The sequence below is a fragment of the Cervus elaphus genome, chromosome 29 (genome assembly GCF_910594005.1).
Source record: "Cervus elaphus chromosome 29, mCerEla1.1, whole genome shotgun sequence".
Classification (NCBI taxonomy): domain Eukaryota; kingdom Metazoa; phylum Chordata; class Mammalia; order Artiodactyla; family Cervidae; genus Cervus; species Cervus elaphus.
Window position 1 is genome coordinate 7269284 of NC_057843.1, and position 23451 is coordinate 7292734.

General features: G+C 35.3%; 1 protein-coding gene across 12 annotated transcripts in view; it reads left to right on the plus strand.

Moving 5' to 3' along the window:
• CEP44 (centrosomal protein 44) overlaps nucleotides 1-23451 on the plus strand; it is a 34062-nt gene that overhangs the window by 1716 nt on the left and 8895 nt on the right. For 2 of the 12 annotated variants that reach the window (XM_043890807.1, XM_043890805.1), the window contains exons 2-12: nucleotides 1-109; nucleotides 1813-1860; nucleotides 6596-6734; nucleotides 9773-9920; nucleotides 11076-11222; nucleotides 11590-11712; nucleotides 13674-13835; nucleotides 14520-14726; nucleotides 15180-15255; nucleotides 17752-17876; nucleotides 18129-18166. In XM_043890807.1, coding sequence (XP_043746742.1) covers nucleotides 6646-6734; nucleotides 9773-9920; nucleotides 11076-11222; nucleotides 11590-11712; nucleotides 13674-13835; nucleotides 14520-14726; nucleotides 15180-15255; nucleotides 17752-17876; nucleotides 18129-18166 — 1115 coding nt within the window. In that variant the 5' untranslated portion in view covers nucleotides 1-109; nucleotides 1813-1860; nucleotides 6596-6645. Of the gene's footprint in view, nucleotides 110-1812; nucleotides 1861-6595; nucleotides 6735-9772; nucleotides 9921-11075; nucleotides 11223-11589; nucleotides 11713-13673; nucleotides 13836-14519; nucleotides 14727-15179; nucleotides 15256-17751; nucleotides 17877-18128; nucleotides 18167-18957; nucleotides 19494-23451 lie in introns of those variants that run through there. The other 10 variants (XM_043890806.1, XM_043890810.1, XM_043890813.1 and 7 more) reach the window with 9 other exon arrangements.

Genomic DNA, 23451 nt, shown 5'->3' on the forward strand with positions numbered 1-23451 from the left:
ATCCCAGCTGTACTTCTATCATACTCTTCTTCAGAATATTTATTCTGCTGGTACAGAAGAGGATGTGTTCCAGGGATATACTTTGTTGTCAGAAATTCCATTACCAGAGGTAGAAATAATGAGACATTAATATATGTTACAGGACTTAAGAGAAAGGAAAGATACCATAAAGTGTTGAATAAAACAAAATTTCATGTATCACAGAGATTGAATATACCTCAAAAAGGGTTTAAAGAAGTCTGTGGAAAGAGATAAAATTTATATTACAGTAATAGAATGTCTTAGGAGAAAAGGTGGAGAAGGTAATGGCAACCCACTCCAGTACTCTTGCCTGGGAAATCCCATGGACGGAGGAGCCTGGTAGGCTACAGTCCATGGGGTCCTGAAGAGTCGGACACAACTGAGTGACTTCACTTTCACTTTTCACTTTCATGCACTGGAGAAAGAAATGGCAACCCACTCCAGTATTCTTGCCTGGAGAATCCCAGGGATGGGAGCCTGGTGGGCTGCCGTCTATGGGGTCTCACAGAGTTGGACACGACTGATGTGACTTAGCAGCAGCAGGAGAAAAGGTGCCCCTAGAAGAATTGTATTAAGGTACATGGGTCTGGAGGCTTCCCAGGTGGCACTAGCAGTAAAGAACCCACCTGCTAATACAGGAGAAGGTAAGAGACTCAGGTTCTATTCCTGGGTGGGGAGGATTCCCTGGAGGAAGGCATGGCAACTCACTCCAGTATTCTTGCCTGGAGAATCCCAGGGATAGAGGAGCCTGGCAGACTACACCTCATGGAGTTGCAAAGAGTTGGAGGTGACTGAAGCAACTTAGCACACGCACATGAGTCTGGAACTTAACAAACTAAGACCTACTATATTGGCCAGTGACAGCACCCAAAAATATATATATATTTTGCAGTCAACAGCCAGATTAGTTCGCACTTCATCTTTTCCAGGAAAATTAAGGCTGGTCTTGGGAAGTCATCCTTAACTGCTTCCCTATGCACATATATTCCGCCAGTTATCCTGAAAGATTTTAAATAAGGTTGACCTTTCTTGGCCAATACATTGTTGAAAGTGATTTTTAGAATCACTTCCTTTTTTTATCTAATTTTCTTGCATTTGAAATTTCCTCTGCTTAAAAATGTAAATGCTTAGTTGAAGTGGTTGATTGGCTGAAAAAATATTGACTAAAACTCACATATGAGCATTTAAAAGTATATTCTATAATGTGTTCTTTACCATGTGGATAAAGGAGGGGAGATTTGGAACAGGAAGTGAAAGTGGAAGTTGCGCTGGACTCTGGGACTCCATGGACTTAGGCAGTCAATGGAATTCTCCAGGCCAGAATACTAGAGTGGGTAGCCTTTGCCTTCTCCAGGGGATCTTCCCAACCCAGGGATCGAACCCAGGTCTCCTGCATTGCAGGCAGCTTATTTTCCAGCTGAGCCACAAGGGAAGCCCAAGAATACTGAGTGGGTAACCTATCCCTTCTCCAGGGGATCTTCCTAATCCAGGAATCTAACCTGGGTATTCTGCATTGCAGACCAATTCTTTACCAGCTGAGCTATAAGGAAAAAGATACAGAGGAGGAAAGGGTACAGAATTGCATGGCCAGTGGCTTAATATGGAAAGCTTACTAAATTTAGGATTTTGCACATTTGTACCCCATCTCAGGTTATATTTAGATACAGGGAAGGTGTGTGAGAAGGTGATTTGTACCCTAGGCAACTGCTGGGATGTTGACCAGGGGGACATGGTCATGCTGAATCTAGTTCCTCTGATTTATGGATTATTCTGTTTTGTTTTTAATGTCAGTGGCTTCATTTGAGAGGAGCAGCATTCCCAGAGGATTCAATACTCAAGGTATTGTTATATTTTTGGACAGTTACAAATACTAGATATTTTGAAGTGTGTGACTGAGCTTTGCCTCATTGGTTACAGTTTAGAAGCCCTTGTCTTTTTCTTGCAAAAGTTTTTAACCATTTGTTTACCTGTTTAGGTACCTCCCTTGGGAATAACCTCCTTTAGTCTAAAGAAAGCCCTGCCCCATGCAATAAAATGAGTCATTTAAAAATGTAATTCCATGGTATTATTTTGAGATTTAAAAGATGAACCATTTAAAATCTCAAATATCATTCATATCTTTTGGTGCACATAAAAGTACACACATACTCTGTTATTTGTATCCATTGGCCTCATACTCCTGTTTCATGGACCCTGAGTTTGTTAGTAGATATCACTAATAAGTTTCCCAAAGTCATTATACTCATTTATACTTTTCACAGCATTGTGCTCTGTTTCAGATATACTTTTCACAGCATTGTGCTCTGTTTCAGATACTTTACAACCTTGCCTTTGGGTTTACTTTGTAATTTCCTAATGATTAATAAGGTTGCATATCTTTTCACATTTTTGTTGTTTTCATGTTTACTTTTCTGTAAAGTTCCTGTTCAGATCTCTTTCCTGTTTTTCTATTGAGTTGTCTTTCTTATTACTTGTAGGATTTTTTTTTAATCTTTTTGTTGGTTATGTATATTGACAGTATCAACTTCCCCTCAATGACTTATCTTTCCATTCTCTTAATGGTATCTTTTGATGAACAGAAGATAGAAAGTTTATTGTGGCTCATTTTATCAGTCTTAAGACAAGAAATCTTTTTCTACCTGAAGAATCATGTATTCTATAATCTCCAAGAAGCCTATCTGTCTTATATTTCACATTTAGATCTTTGACAAACCTGTAATTGATTGTAATGGATATAAAGTCCCCTTTACATCAAGGGGGTCAAGATTTATTAATCCCATCTGGGTATTCAGTTGACACAGTACAATTTATTGAAAAAGACCATCCATTCTCCAGGGCTATTCTCCATCAACTTTGTCTTAAGTCTAGTGTTGATATATGCATGGTCTATTTCTGTGCATTATTCCATTCCATTGTGATGGTAGATATTTTCAGTAATTCTAAATTCAACTTTATAAGGACTCTCCATATCCAATGGTTGAATTTTCCAATTTTGATCAGCTTCACCATGGTGTTATTTCCCATTTATCTTTTGCATATCTGTGCAAATTTTAGAATCAGCTTGTGAATTTCCACCTTTAAAAAACTACAGTGTGTTTTGGTGGAGCATGGGATGGAGGGAATACATTGAATTATGGGATCAACTTATTGAGTCTTTAAATCCTTGACCTGAATGTAGACATCTTTTTTAGGGCTTTATATTAACAAAGTTTTCTGTTTTTTTGTTTTGTTTTTTTTGAAGTCTTACAGATCTGTTTTAGATTTATTCACACATTTATGATACTTGAGGCTAGTGAATTATTTGTACATATATTTTAAAACATATTTTCTAAATTATTTGAGAAATACAGAGAAATAAAATCGATATTTGTATATTGACCTTCAGTCCAGCAACCGTGCTAAATTCCTTTTATTTCTTTTGAATTTTTTCAAATACAGTTATGTTGTCTGTGAGTAGTAACATTTTTATTTTCTTCCTTTTTAGTTTTTCTTTTTCTTGTATTTTTGTACTAAGACCCATAGTACAGTATTGAATAGAAATGGTAACAGTGAATAAACTTGCCTTTTCCCAATCTCAGGAAGAAAGCTTTCAATATTTCACCTTTACATATGATGTTTACAGTAAATTTTTTGTAAATATCCTGTAGATGATGGCAAGCAGTTCCCTTCTATTCCTAAGTATTGTAAATGTTGAATTTTATCAAATGCTTATTTTACATATATTGAAATAATTATAAGACTTTTTTTTCTTTATTTGTTCACATTGAGTTATACTGATTTTTTGTTGTTGTTGTTCAGATAGTTTCAGCTTTGATCTCTGGAAGCTGTTTCATTCCCTATGACATACTCCTATCAGTGTGGGATTGGTTTCTTTGTTTTGTGTGTACTTTTTTACTTTCTAGAATGATATAATGATAAAACGAGTCTCAGGCTCATCTTGTGTATTTCCTGCCTCAGTCCGAGAATTGGCCATTTCTCCAGGGAGCCAGCATTGCACATATTTCTGTATCTATAGTAAGCTAAACATGAGTTCATACTGATATGTTTAACTAATCCACAAAGCAGGGCTGATTCCAGTCGCCTCCCTTTGCTTCTCTGTAAACTCCCACTTCAGCAGTGAGAATCATACCTTCTACTATTCAGCCATCCGTTTACCTAATTGTTCAATTCCAGCGTATATGTGTAGAAGCATCATAACTCATATGTACATGGGAAACAACTTGATAACTGGAGTACAGTGTTTATGTGCCGTTCATTTTTCCTTTAATCTTATAGATGCCTCTCATTTCCAAAGTTAACGTAGCCTGCAGCTTTTTCACACGCCCCTTTTGTGAGGTTGCTTTGCACATTAACTGTTTGTGATCTTTCTTCTTACTTGTGAATCCTTGCAGCCATAATCTCTAGTTTTGTTGTCTTTACAGTTTTGCCTTTTCCAGAATGTCGTAAAATGGAAAACAAACAATATGTAATCTTTTCAAACTTGTTTCTTTTACTTAGCAAGATGCATTAAGGTTCATTTCTGTCTTGGTTGCCTTTCTTGTTGAATAATATACTGTTATATAGATGTATTAGTAATTCATTTGCCTATTGAAGGACATCCTAATATCTTTTGGTTTTGGATGATTAAGAGGAAAGCTACTATAAACATTTCCATGCAGAATCTTGTATGTACATTTAAAATTTTAAATCAGTTGGGTAAATACTTACTAGCACAACTGCTGATTGTGTGACATTTAGCTTTGTAAGAGTCTGCCAGACTATCTTCCAAAATGACTATGCAGTTTGCATTCCCACCCACCAAAAATGAGAGTTCCTGTTGCTATTCTCATAGGCATTTGGTACTGTCAGTTTTTTGGATTCTAACCATTATAAGAAGATATGCAGTGGTGTCATTTTTTAATTTATAATTACATAATGACATTTGATGTTGAGCATCTTATGTGCTTATTTGCCATCTTTATCTTCTTTGGGGCTTTCCAGGTGGCTCAGTGGTAAAGAATCTGCCTGCCAAATAGGAAATGGGAGTTCGATACCTAGGTCAGGAAGATCCCCTGCAGGTGGAAATGGCAACCTACTCCAGTGTTCTTGCCTGGGAAATCCCATGGACAGAGGAGCCTGGCAGGCTACAGTCCATGAGTTCGCAAAGAGTCGGACATACTTAAACCGCCACCACCACATTCTTTAATGAGACTTTCGGATACTAGGTCCATTTTTAAATAGGGTTGTTTTCTTACTCTAACATTTAAGAATTCTTTGTGTACTTTGGAAATGAGTCTTTTATCCAGTATGTATTTTATAAATATTCTGCCTGTGACCCATATGTTCATTCTCTAACAGTATATTTTGTAGAAGTTTTAAATCTTAATGAATTCCAACTCAGTATTTTGTGGGTTGTGCTGATTTTTCTAAAAACTCATTGTTAAACCTGGGGATCAGGGGTGGTTGCTCCTGGAGCAGGTTAGATATGGAGAGAGGGAGTGGAAGCAGAGGGACAGTAAATCTCTAGGGTTTATTCGCTTTTTATGTCGACCTTCAAATAATCATTCTTATTTCAAGCCCCTGGCTGTACCCCTCAGGAAAATCAAGGACCCTCATTTCTGAACCTGTCTTGCTGTTGTTGGTTTCCCCCTAAATAGGAGGATGGGATTGACTTGTCTTTGCTCTGCTAGGTTGGTTGTTAACTCATCATCTGTTTTCCATCTTCCAAAATTTTGTCATGTGGAATCCCCTCTGGTTTTCTTTTTCCTGATGAGTATATATGGTTTCTAACCATTTACTTTCATTTTACTGGAGTTTAGAAAAGGGAATAAAGGTAACATGCATTTTAGTCTGCCATATGTAATTAGCCGAATCCTGAATTTTTTAAAACTCATCTATTTTTATTTTTTAAGCAAGCCATCTGATTTACAGCTGTGTAAGTTCATGGCCCTGAGAATACTGACTAAACCTGTGCTTAATTTCTTTGTCTCCATTTCCTACTGATTTTATTATGTACCCTTTATAAGTAGCCAAAATAGTCATTGATGGAAATTATTTTAGGGTATTATGTCTTCCCAAATGGTACTTTGTTGTACCGTAGTTAAGTATTTGTGAGAGTGTTATGTAATATCAGTGGTAAAGAATCTGTGTGCCAATGCAGAAGGCACAAGGGATGTGTGTTCAATCCCTGAGTTGGGAAGCTCCCCTGGAGGAGGAAATGCAACCTACTCCAGTATTCTTGCCTGGAAAATGCTATGGACAGAGGAGCCTCATGGGCTACAGTCCATGGGATCACAAAGAGTCAGACATGACTGGGAACGCACCCATGTAATATCAGACTCATTGTAAGAAGATGAACATCTGGCAAACTTATTTTTTTTTTTTAATGAAAAAATGCTGAAGGGAAAAGTGCACCTGACATTCAGGAACATATAGAGGATACCAGACAGTACCAGACCAACAGGGAAGATAAATTGGGGAGAAATAGCTAAAATAAGTACAGTAAGTGTGTATGAGCTATGAACAAAAGAGATTAAATAAACTTCAGAGATAAAAAGAGTTAAACAATGTCTCATGGATTTATTATTTTTTTTAGGTGAAAAATTAGATAATTTGCAAAGCTGGAGTTGAATCAAACGTTAAATAATGGCAACAGGTGACTTAAAAAGAAGCTTACGGAACTTAGAACAAGTGCTTCGCTCGCTAAATTATCCTAGAGAGGTGGATTGTGTAGGGTAAGCTGCAATATTAAACTTGTTTGTATTATCTTCACTAATGATGTGAGGTAACACATGGGAGGAGTATCTAAATAAAAATACAGATTTTATATAGGTCCTTTAATTTTTTTCATCAAAGTGACTGAGATATTTTAGAAAGCAGTTAGGAGTTTGTTTCTAAGTAGGAATTAATGAAAAATTCCAAGAGATTTGAAACAGCTTTTAGAAGTCAAAACACAATATTGTAAGTATAAGGTATGGCCTCTGTACAGCTTTTAATCTCATGGAAGTATAATGGATTTCGTTACTTCTGTAGTTTACCAGCCTCCTACATTTAGTTGGGTGGTATTCCGTTTTGATTTGGAAGATTCTAGTTAACAGATTTCTTATGACAACTTATATCATACTTGAAGATTGTTATTAAGCTGTCTCACTTAATAGCCCCACTTTGAACCATTTGCTTTAGTTTCCACTGTCCAAATATGACTGACTTGCCTTTGTAAAATATAGCAACATACATTTCTTCTCTAATTCTGCTAGTCTAATATACACTCCTATCATTCTTTAGCCTTTGATACCTCTTTTCCTTCATATGTGGGATTGCTGACTGATTAAATATTTTTCCCAGTAGAATGCAGCTTGATATCTGGTGCTTTTGTTCAATTCACTGCAGTCTCCCCCTTCCTAGAACTGCATGGAACATCTTAGAAGCTAATTAGACGTTTATTCTATGAACGTGTTGAGGGACAAGTTCGCATTAGGTATGTGTTCAAGTGGTGAGTGAGCCTGAGCTAAACCAGCTACTCAGTAGCATCCTAGATATTCTCATTGTGAACCAGGGAAGATTAACTAAGAGAAGGCTGCCATTGAAAGGGTAGTGAAGAGACTAAGGAAAGTTTAGCGAAGATGACTGTTACTACGACCATCATTTGTGAGAAGCAGAAGGTTATTCCCTAATCTGCTCCCATACTGTGTACTGGTCATATATTGGTTTCTCAAAACAGGGATCTCTCTACTATCCAGACTTGCAGGGACTAATCAGTTTGAGTAACCACATTTTCTTCTTCCCACTTTTAAGCATTAGCATTTTAAAAGGCATTTTGGATAGAAATAGTTCTGAAATATACTGATTATTCTCCTGTCTTCTGAGTATAGCATTCAAGCATTTGATTTTCTTATTGACCTAAGCTTATCATTAAGAACAAGTTTAGATTATTTTATAATGTAGTAATGTCTGCAGGGTTTATTGACACAGGGTTGGGGGAGGTAACACTGTCTTGCTGCTTCAGATTGCTCTCCTTGACCACACACACACACACACACACACACATTGCTCTCCTTGACCTCACACACACACACACACACACACATTGCTCTCCTTGACCTCACACACACACACACACATTGCTCTCCTTGACCTCACACACACACACACACACACACACACACACTGCTCTCCTTGACCACACACACACACCCACACACCCACACACACACACACATTGCTCTCCTTGACCTCACACACACACACACACACACACACACATTGCTCTCCTTGACCTCACACTAGGGTTGGGGGAGGTAACACTGTCTTGCTGCTTCAGATTGCTCTCCTTGACCACACACACACACACACACACACACACACACTGCTCTCCTTGACCTCACACACACACACACACACATTGCTCTCCTTGACCTCACACACACACACACATTGCTCTCCTTGACCTCACACACACACACACACACACACATTGCTCTCCTTGACCTCACACACACACACAGCCTCCATGTATTTTGGGTTCTTTACACTTTTTCCCTTTTTAAAGTTTTATCCTGACATCTGCTGTTTTTTGTGTTGGCTTGCCAATTTATAGTATCTGTTTTTCTTACTGTTTCTAGTCTAAGTCCATGGAAACTGGATAACCAAGATTTTTGAGATTGTTTAGCAAAAGAGGTATTCATTGCAGACTGACTGTTTTCTATTAATAATGTTCATAAAATAGACAGATTTTTCTGTAAAAAAGTGCTTTTTCATGTTCTGTTTTGAACTGTCTTACAGAGAGACAGAGTTGCCAGAGTAGTTTTCTCATTGAGTAAATTATAATTGTACCCATAAAGATAAAAGAGAAACAATTTATATTTGTCTTGAAAAAACAAAATGTAATGTTATCATATTTGTTCTCTTCCTTATTTTAAAATTTGGGCCAGGATGGGGAGATTTATGTACATGTTTGAATTTTGTGGAAAACAGTCATTTTGAGTAAGTGCATTGTTACATCAGTTGAACAAATACTTGCTGTGCTTTGTTGAGAGAGAATCAGTGAAGGCACTTCTTGGTGAGAAAGATCTATGTGTGGAGACAGTTAGATAACAGTACCAGACAAGGGCATGAGACATCAGATCCTGAACACCTGGGGAGTTGTTCTAGAGAGATCCTTTTGGGTCAGAAAGATGGCTTCATGGAAGAAGGCTTGAGATTGGATGGATTATTCATGCAGAATGAATGACACATAACTGAAGAGAAAGACATACTTTTCTAGGCTGGAAGAATTAGCATAATCTAACAAGTTAGATTCCAAATGAGCCTGATGTCAGGGGAAGATTGTAAACTGGTCAACCTTGTTAGCAGTGATGCCTTTTCCAGCCCTGGTATCCTCATCTGTAACTTAGAATTCATAATATTTTTCTCTTGGAGGTTTATGATAAAGAATAAGTGAGGTAATATGAGAATGTTTGCAAAACCATAAAGCCTATTTGCATACTGTAAGGAGGTACCTATGCTATATCGGTAGGAGAAAATAAACTAGATCGAGTAAGGCCAGTCTTTGGAAAATCAATGAATACTGTGGTAAACAGACTGTTGGTATTGATGCCAAAGAGTTCTTGTTTCCTAGTAGTTTGGCTGCACTGGTTTAGAATAGGGGGTGGAATCTGAAGGGTCTCGTACATCACCTAATTATTATCGCTGTTGTGTTAAATTATGAGTTTTTAACAGCATTTAGTTGTGGAATTAAGCATATTAAAAATCTTTTTTCTTTTTTTCCATATAGTTTGGTAAAGGGAGATACAGCAGCCTCTCTGCCCATCATCAGCTATTCCCTTACCTCATACTCACCCTATGTAGCAGAACTGCTGGTCGACTCCAACGTTGAGCTCCTAGCAAAGAATGACTTGCGCTTCATAGATACTGTCTATAAGGTATTTTGAGTTTATGAAACAATAATTCCTATAGAAGTCATCGAATGGTTTTTTTAAATCAATATTTTTATAACTCCTTACATATACAGTTGACAGTATTTTCATATGTATTTATCTTCTGTAAATGCAGTCTCTTACAATCAAGATGCAATTTGTTTGCTTTTATGTTTTGTACTCTAATAAATATGATGACTGGTAAACATTTATCATTGGTTATCATTTGTCTATTTTATATCTATTTTTGGTAAAATTTGGTTTACTGGCAGAAGTTAGAGAGAATGTGGTTTTATTAAGTAAAATTTGTGGTTCATAGAATTGTGAGTTAATTTGTTAATTTAGTTATTCATAAGAAAGAACTGCAAGTTATGTTAGAACAACTTGTGTTCCTTGAGATCTGAAACCATGTCTTATTATCTACTCTGGCATCTATACTTGTACTGCATGTATCCTGAACTTAATCTCTATTTGATTTTTCAAAACCCTACTTTGTATCATTAATTTTATGTACGTACTATGGTTTATGTAACCTTAAAAAAATAGTAAAAGTCAATTTATCAAATCAAATCTGTTTTTTTTTTTCTTTTGTAAGTAAAGAGTTTGATGAGATGGTAGCTTTTATATGTAGTCTCTGTTTAATCTTCCCTTTCTTTGCCTCTTACCTCAGAAAGCATCCATGGAAGCCTAAAAAGGACTTCTAGGAAATCTGAGGTTACACAGAAGAGATTTTGGAAATTACTGTTTTAATCTGTTTCTTTCATTTTACACGCGAGAAATCAAAACTGAGTAGCCTACTGACTTGTCTAAAAATTGTCATAATTTCTATAAACAAATAAAACTACGGTTTTCTGATATTTGGTATTAGCAAGCAAAGGAGTTTTTCTAGTTCCTATGAGAATATTTGAAGTTTTTGATGATTATCTTTTCCATCTTTCTGGATAGCTATCTGGTACATTCTTAGCTGCCTGTTTTCTACCTATTTCCTACTTGATCAGATCTCATAGCACCCCTACAAGTCTCTTTAGTGCCCTTTCTATAGTGGCTTAATCCTCCCCCATCTGTCAAAAATGGTAGTACATCCCTGGTCACTTACCATTTTGGATTTTTGAAAGAAATTGCTCCCACCCTTTATGCTGGTCTATTATTTCCTCCTTACAGCTTCTTCGTGATCAATTTAATTATAAACCAATCTTGACAAAAAAGCAGTTTATTCAGTGTGGATTTGCAGAATGGAAAATCCAAATTATATGTGATATTTTGAATTGTGTGATGAAAAAGCACAAGGAGTTGAGTAGTCTTGAGAAGGTAATTTTATTAATAGATTTTTAACTTATGTATATTTTAATGTATAAAGTCAATACCTAGTCAGGAAATTAAAGCACAGTGCAATTACCGTGCTACTCACAGATCTGAGTGGCCTTACAATGCCTGATGTTTGCTTAAATATACGTCACTTGTTTTGACACATTTGTGACTTGGAACTACTAGTCCTAAACTAATATAACAATATAACACATTTTCATCATTTTGTAGTTTTCAAAAGACATGTGGTCTCATTAGACTTGCAATATTTGGCAGTCACATTTCATAAAAATTTAAATGATGGAGGAATTTAATATATACGTGCCACCTTCCCACATAGTTTATGACGTCTTAATACCTTTTTTTTTAGACTCCATCACAACAAAGAAAAAAAACCAGTTCTGCTAAGTCAGAACCTTGTTCAAGTGCTGAGAAGACATCTACTGAACCTGTGGGCATTGATGTCACTGGCAGATTTATGACTTCAGGAAAGGTGGGACAGTGCAAAGACAGTGTGTCGCATTAGTGTTAAGAATTACCTGCCTAACTGATCCAACACACAGTGTTCACTTTTCTGACTAGCATCTAGAAAAACATTCTACTCAGACATTAGAGTGTAAGGATTTTTCACAATACATATCATGTATTATCTGGGAACATTGGTAAAGTTAGAAGAGGGTAGAAATGTACAATTGAACACGTTTTCTCTTTATACTTCTAATCCCTAATTCTACCTCTTGTGATTGTGAACATTTACTCTTAATTATGTATCTAATCTTCCTAAAGGCCCCCGCTTTAGTTGTAGGTCTTGATTTATATACATTCATATTTCTGTACCAGGAATGTGGGTTATCCAATGGTTGATAGTCCTTAAATCTATAATCTGGTTTGGGGATGGTATTTTGAATGTTTTCTGTTTATTGGAAGATACCTTCCCTGCCCTTGTCTGCTTCAAGAAGCTGTGACTGAATGAGTTCTATGCATTTAGGGATAGTTTTTCTATCTCCAAGGGAAAATGAAGCCATAATATTATTTTATAATGGTAAATATGCTTTCAGCTGTCTTCCACTTGGGGCAAACCCATCGAGACTGAAGGATAGACTATCAAACAAACAATCAATGTGTCATTAGATACAGGATTTGAGTATATTTTAGCTGAAGTAAGATTCAGGGAATTATTTTTCCCCAATTCATACTATCAGTTATAAAAACAGAACCTGTGAATTTATTTATACTTTACTCCATTATAAAATGTAGTGACACTTAACTATAAGAAAAAGGCTCCTATGTCAGTAACTTAAAAAGAAAACTCTGCCTATTCTGTCTCAGGTAATGAGGGCCCTGTGAAAACAAGTGTAACTGTCCTGAGTCCTTTCCCAACTAGAATTTATCTAAACAAGGAATTTCTTACCCCAGGTTTTTCAAATCTTCATTGTGCTTTTTTAGCACAGTATTAGGTACACTGTAAGGACTTAATGAATCTGAGTTGATACAACTGAATACGTTTTTCAATCTTCTATTTCAGTGTGGGGCTGAGGAATGATCTAAATTGTCTTAACAAAAAAAGCTACAAAACTTTAAGACATTAGACTTGTTTTTAATTTTCTTAAATTTCTTTTGTTATCCATCAAAGTTTTATCAATTATATCAAAGTTATCCCAAATTTGTGTAGGTATTAAAATTCTTCCAATTTAGAGAAGTTGGAGTCAGTCAGTACACTGGCTTACATGAAAAGCTGAGTCAGTGTTGAAGCAAATTGTCTCCTTCTGCCACGCTTTTCTGGGGCGCTAGTTGTGACTTCTGTGTCCTGTGTACTGAGTTTTCATTGCACATGTGCGGATTGTAGAGAAAGGAAGTAGGCAGGAGAGTCTGCATAAGTGCAGTTTCACCTAAAGCCTTCCTCTCAATGCTTTCCCTTTGTAATTGTTATTGAGGGTCTGATGTTTTGTGGTTTATTTAATAGAAAAAACATTGTAATGAGTTCTACTCATAAAGCCAGCTCAATTATCTATATACATGAATAGTGTGTTAACCTTTTAAAAACAACTTCTTCTTATGGACCATCTCAAAATTTACCAAAGTATTCATTCAGAGTTTCAGCAATTTGTCAACTCTTTGCTAATCTTCTTTTATCTTAATTTTAATCACTTCTCTCAACATCTTCCCCCCCAAATTGAAACCTTTTTGAAACAAGTCACAGACATCATTGAATAGATTATTTCAATATTTTGTAAAATATAAAAATGCTTTTTAAAAATCATGACCACAACTTTATCATCACATATAAAATATTAATAAATTTGTAACATTTGGTATATGCATATATGGTAATTTATACTTCTGTAAATCTTAAATGGAAAATAGGATGTTTGTTTTGAAAAATTACTATGTGTGTGTTTAAAATAATTGTGGAAGAGAACATGAAGCATCTCTGATGTATTTTTCTCTATGCAGAAGAAAGCTGTGGTGATCCGACACCTGTACAATGAAGATGGTGCTAACATTCCTGAAGATACAGAAACAGATGTTAACGAAGCATTTGATGTTTGTGACTTAAAGGCTGCTGAAATAACAATTCCTGAATTACAGGTTTCTGACATTAACTGTGAGCAACAAGTAAGAATTTGGGGCTTCTTGAACAGATGCCGGTATTTCTTGCTTTGATGTACATGATTATTTAAGCGTCTAACCTTTGTAACATTTCTAGTCTTTTAAACTATTGATCATGACCTGTTACCATTACTTAAGAATCACTAAGTCTTACTGAATATAATTAAAAAGATATTATTTGCTCCTCATGTTTAGAGTACTAGGAGAGATGATGCAGAGATGAATAAGACATAGGACTTCTTCAAGCTTCACAATCTAGTGAGAGACATAGACTGCTTTGTAGGGAAGGTTCTTTCCCACCTCCTCCCTATATTGATGAATGGAGGAGAATGGTGCACTGCGGCCCGTTCGTTTTCCTTCTGGGGCCCCGCTGTCCCTTGTGGCCTCTCCCTCTCTCTGTGAATATCGTTTCTGTTACTTTGTGGTCACAGACCCTGTTACAGTGTCTGGTCATTACTGCTTCTGTTAAAACTCCTTTTTCTGTCTTTTATGCCTTGTGACTTGCATCTTGGTATACAGTTGCCATTTAAAAGCCACCAGATATCCATTAGGCTTATTTCCTGTTTATAGCAAAGGGAACAATCTCAGTGTACTTTCATTTCTTGGTCATTTCCTCTTAGCTTTCCTAATTATAAGAAGCGAGTTAGTTATAGTTTTATTTTCCTAACTGATACTGTTCTATCATTTTAGGATATAAAAGTCAATCCTGAGGTTACTGCATTACAGTCTATGCTTGCTGAATGCCAAGAAAAGCTTAAGAAACTGACTTGCATAGAAAGTAGATTAGAATCTTTGGAAGAAAAAATGAAAGGGAAAGTGATGGTGAATGAAAAAACCTGGGCCAATCTTCTGAGTCGTGTCACCCTTCTCGAAACAGAAATGCTTTTATCTAAAAAGGTATTTTCTTTCCTTCGCTTCTACAGAGTATCTCAGATATAATAAAGTACTTCTATTCATTATTATGTGTATATTCTTTGGGATGCTAAATAAGAGCCTGTTTTGGGTCTTGGGAAGTGTTTAGTTGGAATGAAGTCCTAGTTGGACACAGCCCGTTTGGTGGTGCCTGTTGGGACTATTGCTTTTTCCTTCATCCAGTAAGATAATCTGATGAACTTGTATCAATTTCTGGTCCTAATCTATCTTTCCTTCTTAAAAAGTAGATTAAAGGTTTCTATCTCCTTCCACATTTGAAAGATCATTTTTTATATAGAGAGATATTTATGTTTTGCTTGTAAATAAAATAAAAGTATCTAAGCATTTTTATGTCATCTATATATGTTATGTAGTAAGAATATAAATTGAGAACATATCTTTTCATTTTATTCTAAATACTAAAGTGTGTTATTTCAGAATGATGAATATGTAGAGTTTAATGAGATGAGTGAAGACTATGCTTCCAGTAGTGACATGGACAGTCTCAATCCAGGTGAGCTCTTGGTGTGTTGGAATTGGTGATATGATTAGGAGATTTTACAAAAATGTTTTTATAGTATTTGATTATTTTAATCCCTGAAACCTTATTTTTTTTAGAAATTGCAAAACTCCTAAGAAGAAAAAAAATACTGAACTTATAGATAAGTCAAGAGTTGCTAGAAAAGCCAACTTACATATAGTAGTGGAATAAATTCCAATCTATAAAATTGCAAACTTTTAGAGGCGTTTTACTCTTTTATTTGCAAAGTGGTTTAGAATAATAAATGGACCTCCGTAATTTCTCATTTAAACTTAAGTAATAACTTTCACCAGGAATGGCTTCCCTGGTGGCTCAGATGGTAAAGAATCTGCCTGCAAAGCAGGAGACCTGGGTTTAATCCCTGGGTCAGAAGATCCCCTGGAGAAGGGCATGGCAACCCACTGTAGTATTCTTGCCTGGAAAATCCCATGGACAGAGGAGCTTGGCAGCTACAGTCCATGGGGTTACAAAGAGTTGGACATGACTGAGTGCCTAATACATAATAACTTTCACATATGTGAATAATATATGTAAAAGAAAAAAAAAACACATTTGTCAGTAACCTGTAATGTGTTACAACCTCTTATATTTCAGCAGTTCACCAATGATGATAGAATGTAAAGGACCTAAAATTAGGGCACATCTCCATATCCCTTAACTTCTTTGGCTACTGGCATTTCCATTGTGGCTGAACAGCAGGGATAAGATTTCTAAGCTGCTTTTCGGTGATAGCTTTTTTTTTTTTTTTATTCTTACACATTTTGAAAAGACAAAGGTCTAAATTTTGTCTCATGTTATAATCATATTTGCAGAAGAGATAATTTTCCAACTGAGAATTCATAATGAAGCTATAGTAATAAAAATTTTATTCTCAAAACAATACAAGTGCTTTATTATCTATATTTTACAGATGAGGAAGAGAGGTTAAATATTAAACTGCCAAAAGCCACATAGCTACTGAATGATGGGACATGTTTGAATTGAGGCAAATTAGCTTTGACATTTTCTTTTCAGCAATACATACTTAGTGTACATACCGGTTTCATTGCACAGAGAACAATTTCAATGTTTAGGTTATTAGGTACAATTATTAGAGATGCTGTTTCTGGCACTAAATTTATTATAGACTACAAGTTTCAGATTTGGTAAAAGTTGACTTTTTTCTCTTTATCATTCATTACTCAACAAATTTCTAAGCTCAGTTCCAAGACCCTTAAGAGCAAGAACTTTATCTTATGGTCTGTCTAGCGTAATGTCTGTATTTCTGTCCCCAGTAAATATTTATGGTAGAAATCAAGTTTTCATGCATTGCAAGAATACTGAATGCCTGCTATTTGCAAACATTGTCTTTGCCAAGTTCGATATTGCCTATTTGAGCTTAAACTTTTTAAATAACATATTGCAGCACATACTATTAACCCGTTAGTTAAACACATAACCGAGTTTAAGACCTGCGCTGGGACTCTGAGTGATGAGCAGACAGACCACTGTCTGACATGAATTATAGATTAGGAATGAGGTGAATACTTGTCTCAAAAAATTTTTAGTCTGACCCTGGTCAATTAAGAGTCAAATTTATGAAGCTTATACATTATATCTAACCTATACATGCTACCTGGAAGAAGAGGGTTTGACTTCTTTTGATGCTGAGAGCAGCAGTTTACCAATCTGATCTTAGAATTATGTTGGGTTGGGGGTGGTTTATTTGAAGTTCATGCTGATGAGTGAGTAGAGGAGTGGAGCAAACAGGCAAGAAGCTGTGGCTTGGTGGGAGACTAAAGTCCTCATGTGGTAATACTCTGTTCCACAATACAAAGATTGTCTGTGTAGGCTTATGGTAAACTGTGTAAAATAGTTTAAATGGGTACCTGATTTTTTTTTTTTTTTTTGGCCTTGTTTTTGCAAATGTACCTTGACTAAAAATGCAGGGCTTATGGAATTGATTGGACAGAGACTTATCTTTTCTATGGTGTTCCATAATTGATTCAGTTGTAGGAAAGACTTGCCATCATTTTGCTGAATGAATAATATCAGGATACTGGAAAAGGAAAGTTATTCAGTTATATAGAGAAATAAATCTGAACCCTGAATTTTAAGCAATTTTTTCCATAAATATCAACTCAGGGTAAAATGTTTCTTGATTTTTAGGAAGTATATACAGTCAGTTTAAGAAAAGAATATTCATGGGTCGGTAGCTTATATTTAAAAATACATTAACCTGTATATTCAGTTGATTGCTATCATGATAAAGATAATATTACTTTTCTTGATTTTTATTGGCCAATTTTTAACATCTAGATCTTCATGTGCAGGTCATTATCCTAAAAGAATATTAAGGACTCATCTAGACCTATACCAGTAGCCATTTTATATTGAGATGTTTATTTTCCTTCCCTCTATACATAAAATTTTAGATATTTGACTCCCCCGTGAAAGGAAAAGGTAATCTAAAAATTAATTTCTCCACAGATAGAAAAAGCAAAGAGGAAAGGCATGCAAATATTCCTTTGTCCTCTGGTTATAGTACGGTGTCATCAGATTCAACTCCCAGAACCTCAACTGTTAATTACTGTGGTTTGAAAGAGTTCTCAGAGGTAAGAAGAATCTGGCAACCACTTACATGATTTCCTTTGTAATGTCAGAAAAAGTAAGCATTAGATTTAGTTATAGATGCCATTGGCAAGAAAAATAGTGAAACTATAAATCTTAATCTCATAAAAATTCTTTGTGATAAATAAACAGTACTTAATGCAGTGTTTTAGACTGTGTTTTATATGTTCACGGTCCATCTTGGATTATGGTTTACTTTGAGAAATCGCCTAAATTTGTTGCTTTTTAAATTAAAGGAAACAACAATGCAGAAAATGGAAAGGATGAAAAAAATGTAAGTAACCAAAAAGGGCAACAGAGATTCATTTCTCTATAGGGAATTGTGTTGGATTACAGTATATAAAGAATGTACATGTGTGTTTCAAACCTTGAAGGTCTCTCAATCAGGTGTGGAATTTCCTTCAAGACTCTAGTGAATAATAAATCTACCTACAGTTATGTGTTTGTGAGATGAGTCACTGTTTTTGTTTCCAACAAGCGATGTAAAACATTGTTAATGAAATTAATTGCAGATTATAGAGTGCAGTGATATTTTTGGTTGATATTAATAGTTAATCCAGAAATTATCTATTTTTGATAACTACTTTATCAAACTATTAAATTATGTATGTAGATGAATGGTTTGGGGACATACAAGTATTGTTAAAGTGTTGCTAATCTTTTTCAGAAAGTTGTTGGTATGATAATTGGTTGTTGGTATGATATGATACTTTCATCTAATACAAATATAAATTATGTGTATTTTTTAAAGAGAAGTTGAAATAAAATGTGAAATGAAATTGTGTAAGATTATCATGCAGCCTACTACTTTAAAAAACTATAATTTTTTTTTTTAATTTGAAATGTGCTGAAATAACTTATGTTCCGCGATTTAAAGACTTAAAATTGACTCTAGTTGTTTTACCTTCCCTTCTGAGCACAGTATACTTATTAACAGTACTTGTACCTATAAATAGGCACTGAAGTTTATTTAAGGCTCAAAAGCATAATTTCAGCAACCTAAATCCTACACCTCACTATGGATTAGTTATTTACTTAATATATTATTTATTTATTATATTTCAGGTTTGAAGAAACTGCAGAGTTACTGAAATGCCCAAATCACTAATTATAGAATTGTCTGCATGAACTTCTCTAGGACTTTGGCTACTGTACATGTTGTATATTTTAAAGAGTTCTCTATGCAATTTTAATACACTGGAATGTTCTTATTAGAATTTGAATTCCATTTGGTATATTCACTTTTTGGTTCCATATTGAATAAATACTTAAATATTTTTGCGCTTTGATTATACTGCTTTACTGTTTTGCTATTCTTAGGACAGCTAAGGTGCCAGTACACTTCTTTTAAAGTGTGAAGTCATTCCAGCACTGTATTTTTGTGTCGACATTTGTTGGCAGTGTGCTAAATAATATGTTTTTTAAAGTACAGGCTTGAGGACCATGGTTTACATCCTGTTGGAAACGCTTCACCTGGGACTTGCATGTCGTCCCCAGGAGGCTCTCATACATACCATCTTGCCATCTGTACTGACGAATATGTTGTAATGAAAAGTTGAAAATACTCATTGAAATTTAAATAAAACAAAGATACAACTGTTTCATGCGCAGTCAAAAGGCAGCAACACATTTTCAGTTAATGTTGAGGAAGTCATGGCATGATTCTCCTTTTGTGTTTGGAAGCAAGTTGGACAGTTGTGAAAATGTGTTGAGTGTTTTAGTACTCTATTCTGTAACACATTTTAAGACCAGCAGCTCAGACACAGATGGTGGCCATTCTGTATTACAAGATACACAATGAGTATTTTTGTTTGTTTGTTTTTTAAATGATGGGAAGTTATGTTCTTTTTGAGAGAGAAAAAAATCTTAGATGAACTTAAATTAGAGAAAAGTGGAATTCATTTTAAATAACTAGATGAATTATTTTATTTACTCATGTATTTATATAATGTAAGTCGATATTTGCCACATGTGAAACATTAATAGTAAGTTAAAATTCTAAGTATAAGTAACCTAAAAAATACTTTTATTATTCTAATACAGGAACATGTGTAGTCATCATACTTTTAAATTATGAACTTTTGAAGTTAGCATACAACTTTGAATTTAGTAGTTTCAGTAAATATTTCTAGAATTAATGAATCCATTTAGCTTTATTTTTTCAATTGCACAAAGTTATAAACCAAGAGATTATGAAAAACCACTTTATCAATGAAACTTCTAAAAATTTAGTATCTGTAGGCATGGAATTGTAGCACCACCTTGTGGTTTATATGCTGGTATTTTACCTTTTATTAAGATATGTGGTTTCCTGTGAAACATAGGACCTTATTTTCCCTTTGAAAAATCGAATTCCAGTCTTAAAAAGAAATGTTTTGGAATCTTCTTTTTTGCACAAAAGAGAAGTTGTCTTCTTTTCTCATGGTCTTTTTTTCCCCCTCTTTCCTTTATGTAGTATATATATATACCAGTTGTTGTTGTTTAGTCTCTCAAGTTGTGTCCACTCTGCGACCTCATGGACTGTAGCTCGCCAAGCTCCTCCGTCCATGGAATTCCCAGGCAAGAATATTGTAGTGGGTTGCCGTTTCCTTCTCTAGGGGATCTTCAAACACAGGGATAGAACATGCACCTCCTGCATTAGCAGGCATATTCTTTACCACTGAGCCACCAGGGAAGCCCTGAATACCAATGAAAAGATTTAAACATTTTAAATTTCCTAATATACATTAAGTGTGCTAAATATAAATTTCTACTGAAAATATAATAAAAGATGTCATATTATCTAGTGGAATTTGGAATCCAAATTTTTTCATACTTTTATCTAACAAACTTACACAGGAATTAATGAAAACAACTCATAAGAACACCATGTGTTTATACTTAAAAAGAATCTTACTACTTTTGACGATGTAATTTTTGGGGGAAAAGAAAGCAAATTTGACTTCATTGAAGTTATTGAAGAGAGAGCAATTATTTATTCTTCTTCTAACTCTCCTGCAAATAGTAGAAAATTTTTTCCTCTTAGGTAATTTGGCGAGTAGCTTGATACCATAAACCAGCCATTTGAAGTTCTTAAGAAAGTAAGGAAGGGGACTCCTGGTGAGATTATTTGGAACTACATAATTAAACCCGCAGTTAACTAGAATTTTCACGAACTCCATCCCCTTAATTCTCCCCTAAGTGGGATGAAAGGTATTTATTATACTGCCCACAGAGGCATCAGCAGCTGGTGTGGCCCTACCTATACTGTGCTCTGAATACATCTAGATTGAGATCAGATAGAAACACTGAGAATTCATAAGGTGAAATAAGAAGTAATGGCAATTCTATGAAAATTGTAGGCATAACTCAGGACTATTAAGTAGGAAAAAATGGCTCTACATTTGTTTGTTTGTCTCACTCTAACACTTTGTAATGTCATGTTTTAACATGTAATACATTCCCTGAAAAATAAAACTTCAAGACTTTGGAGGCTGCATTTCATGCTACTCATTCCTACAACTTTACATCGTTGACAGGCACTTGGGGAGGCATTAAAGTGTAAATGAACCTTGTCAATTTTACAAACTACAACACTTTTTGAGATCCAATAACATTATAGGTTTAATTTTTACTTTTTAACAATTCCCAAGTTCATCTAGTGTAAATGTCAGGTTTCTTACCCTGCTCACTCAAAGAGTGATAAAAGACAGCAGTAGTGACACAGAGAACATGAGATTTATTGGGGTGGGAGGGGATCTTTCAAAATCCATACTCATTTGATTATGGTTTTTATATCTAATACTTGTAGGAATGGGGACTGTACAGTATGTATGTCTTATTTGTCTCTGAAGTTCACAAATCACAAAAATTATTTGATTTAAAAAAATTTTTAATATGAAATATTCAACTCAACATTTTAAAATTAAGAATAGAGCACTTAGATTTCCCTGATGGCTCTGGTAAAGAATCCACCTGCCGTTGCAGGAGACATGGCTTCGATCCCTGACCTGGGAAGATCCCACATGCTGCGGAGCAACTAAAGCCTGTACTCCACAGCTACTGAAATCACATGCCTTAACTACTGAAGTCTGAGCCCCCAGAGCCTCTCTGCAGTAAGCCACTACAGTGAGAAGCTGTCACGCCACAACTAGAGAGTAGCCCCTGCTTACCTCAACTAGAGAAAAGCCCATGGCAGCAACAAAGACCCAGTATAGCCCCCCAAAAAGCATTTATTCAATAAGTTTCCCAAATGCATAAATTCTTTGAATTATATATTATGGATGGGTGTTAAGATAAAGGAGGGCATCATAATTACTGATTTCTGAATCTGACATCTTAATTTCAATTTAACATCAGTCATTTAGATGTTATGTCATATTGCTCTATCTGGTAATGTATTTAAGCATGGAAAATAATATGTAGCATGAATTTATAAGCTGATAATTTTTAACATAATTTCCCATACTTAAAGCATTAATATTTCTGAGCCTTATTGCAGTAAGTTTCTCCCAATAAAAAAGGTGAGCAATTTTTAGAAACTACCATATTTTTAAAAGCTTGCACAAAACTATCTAGGTCTAATTTAAAGCACTAGAAGCCAGAGAATTTTTACTAAAAAAAAAAAAAAAGTGAGATTTCTGCTTGCAGCAATATGACAGACAAGATATTAAAAGAATTTTTTTTAAACTCCTGCAAGAAACCATCAGACATTCTGGAGGAAATGATAAATACTTATCACAAGAAATCAAAAGAAATTCTTAAGGACCTAAAGAAGAGGAAGCAAAAATCCAGAGGGCTTGCAGCTGACTTGGGGTCGTTTGTTGACAGTAGGACCCTAAGGCCTTGAGGGTTTTTCCTTCTTGTTTTCTCCTCAGCCTGATTGTGGAATAATTTACATATAATAAAACTTCCTTGGTGGTCCAGTGGTTGAGAATCCGGCTGCCAATGCAGGGGACAAGAGTTCCATTCCTGGTCCAGAAGTTCAGGGCAGCTAAGTCAGAGTACCACAACTACTGAAGCTCACGCTCTGGAGTCCATGCTCTGCAATAAGAGAAGCTGCCACAATGAAAAGCCCATGCATTGAAACTAGAGAAAGCCTGTGCACAGCAAAGAAGACCCAGCACAGCCAAAAATAAGTTAAAAAATTTTAATTACATACAAATGTTTTAAATTAATTCACCAGTTAACAGAATTCAGTGAGTTTTTACGTTCATGTAATCATGATCCCTGATCAAGATCTAGAACATGCCCCTCTGTACCCAGTCCTCCACCTCCACCCTTTTCTTAACAACCACTGGTTTGCATTCAGTCATTTTAATGTTGCCATTTCTAAAATTTCACATAAATGTAATCATACAGTATTTTCCTTTTGAGGTTCACTCATGTTGTATTAGTTCTTTCCCGTATATCATTGAGCCATATTTCATTGTGTGGAAATACCACAGTTTCTAGATGACTTATCAGTTGATGGACATTGGGTTATTTCTGGTTTGGGAATGTTATGAAGAAAGCTGCTGTGGACATTAGGATGCAAGTCTATTTAAAAATACACTTTTGCTTCTCTTGGGTAAATACCTA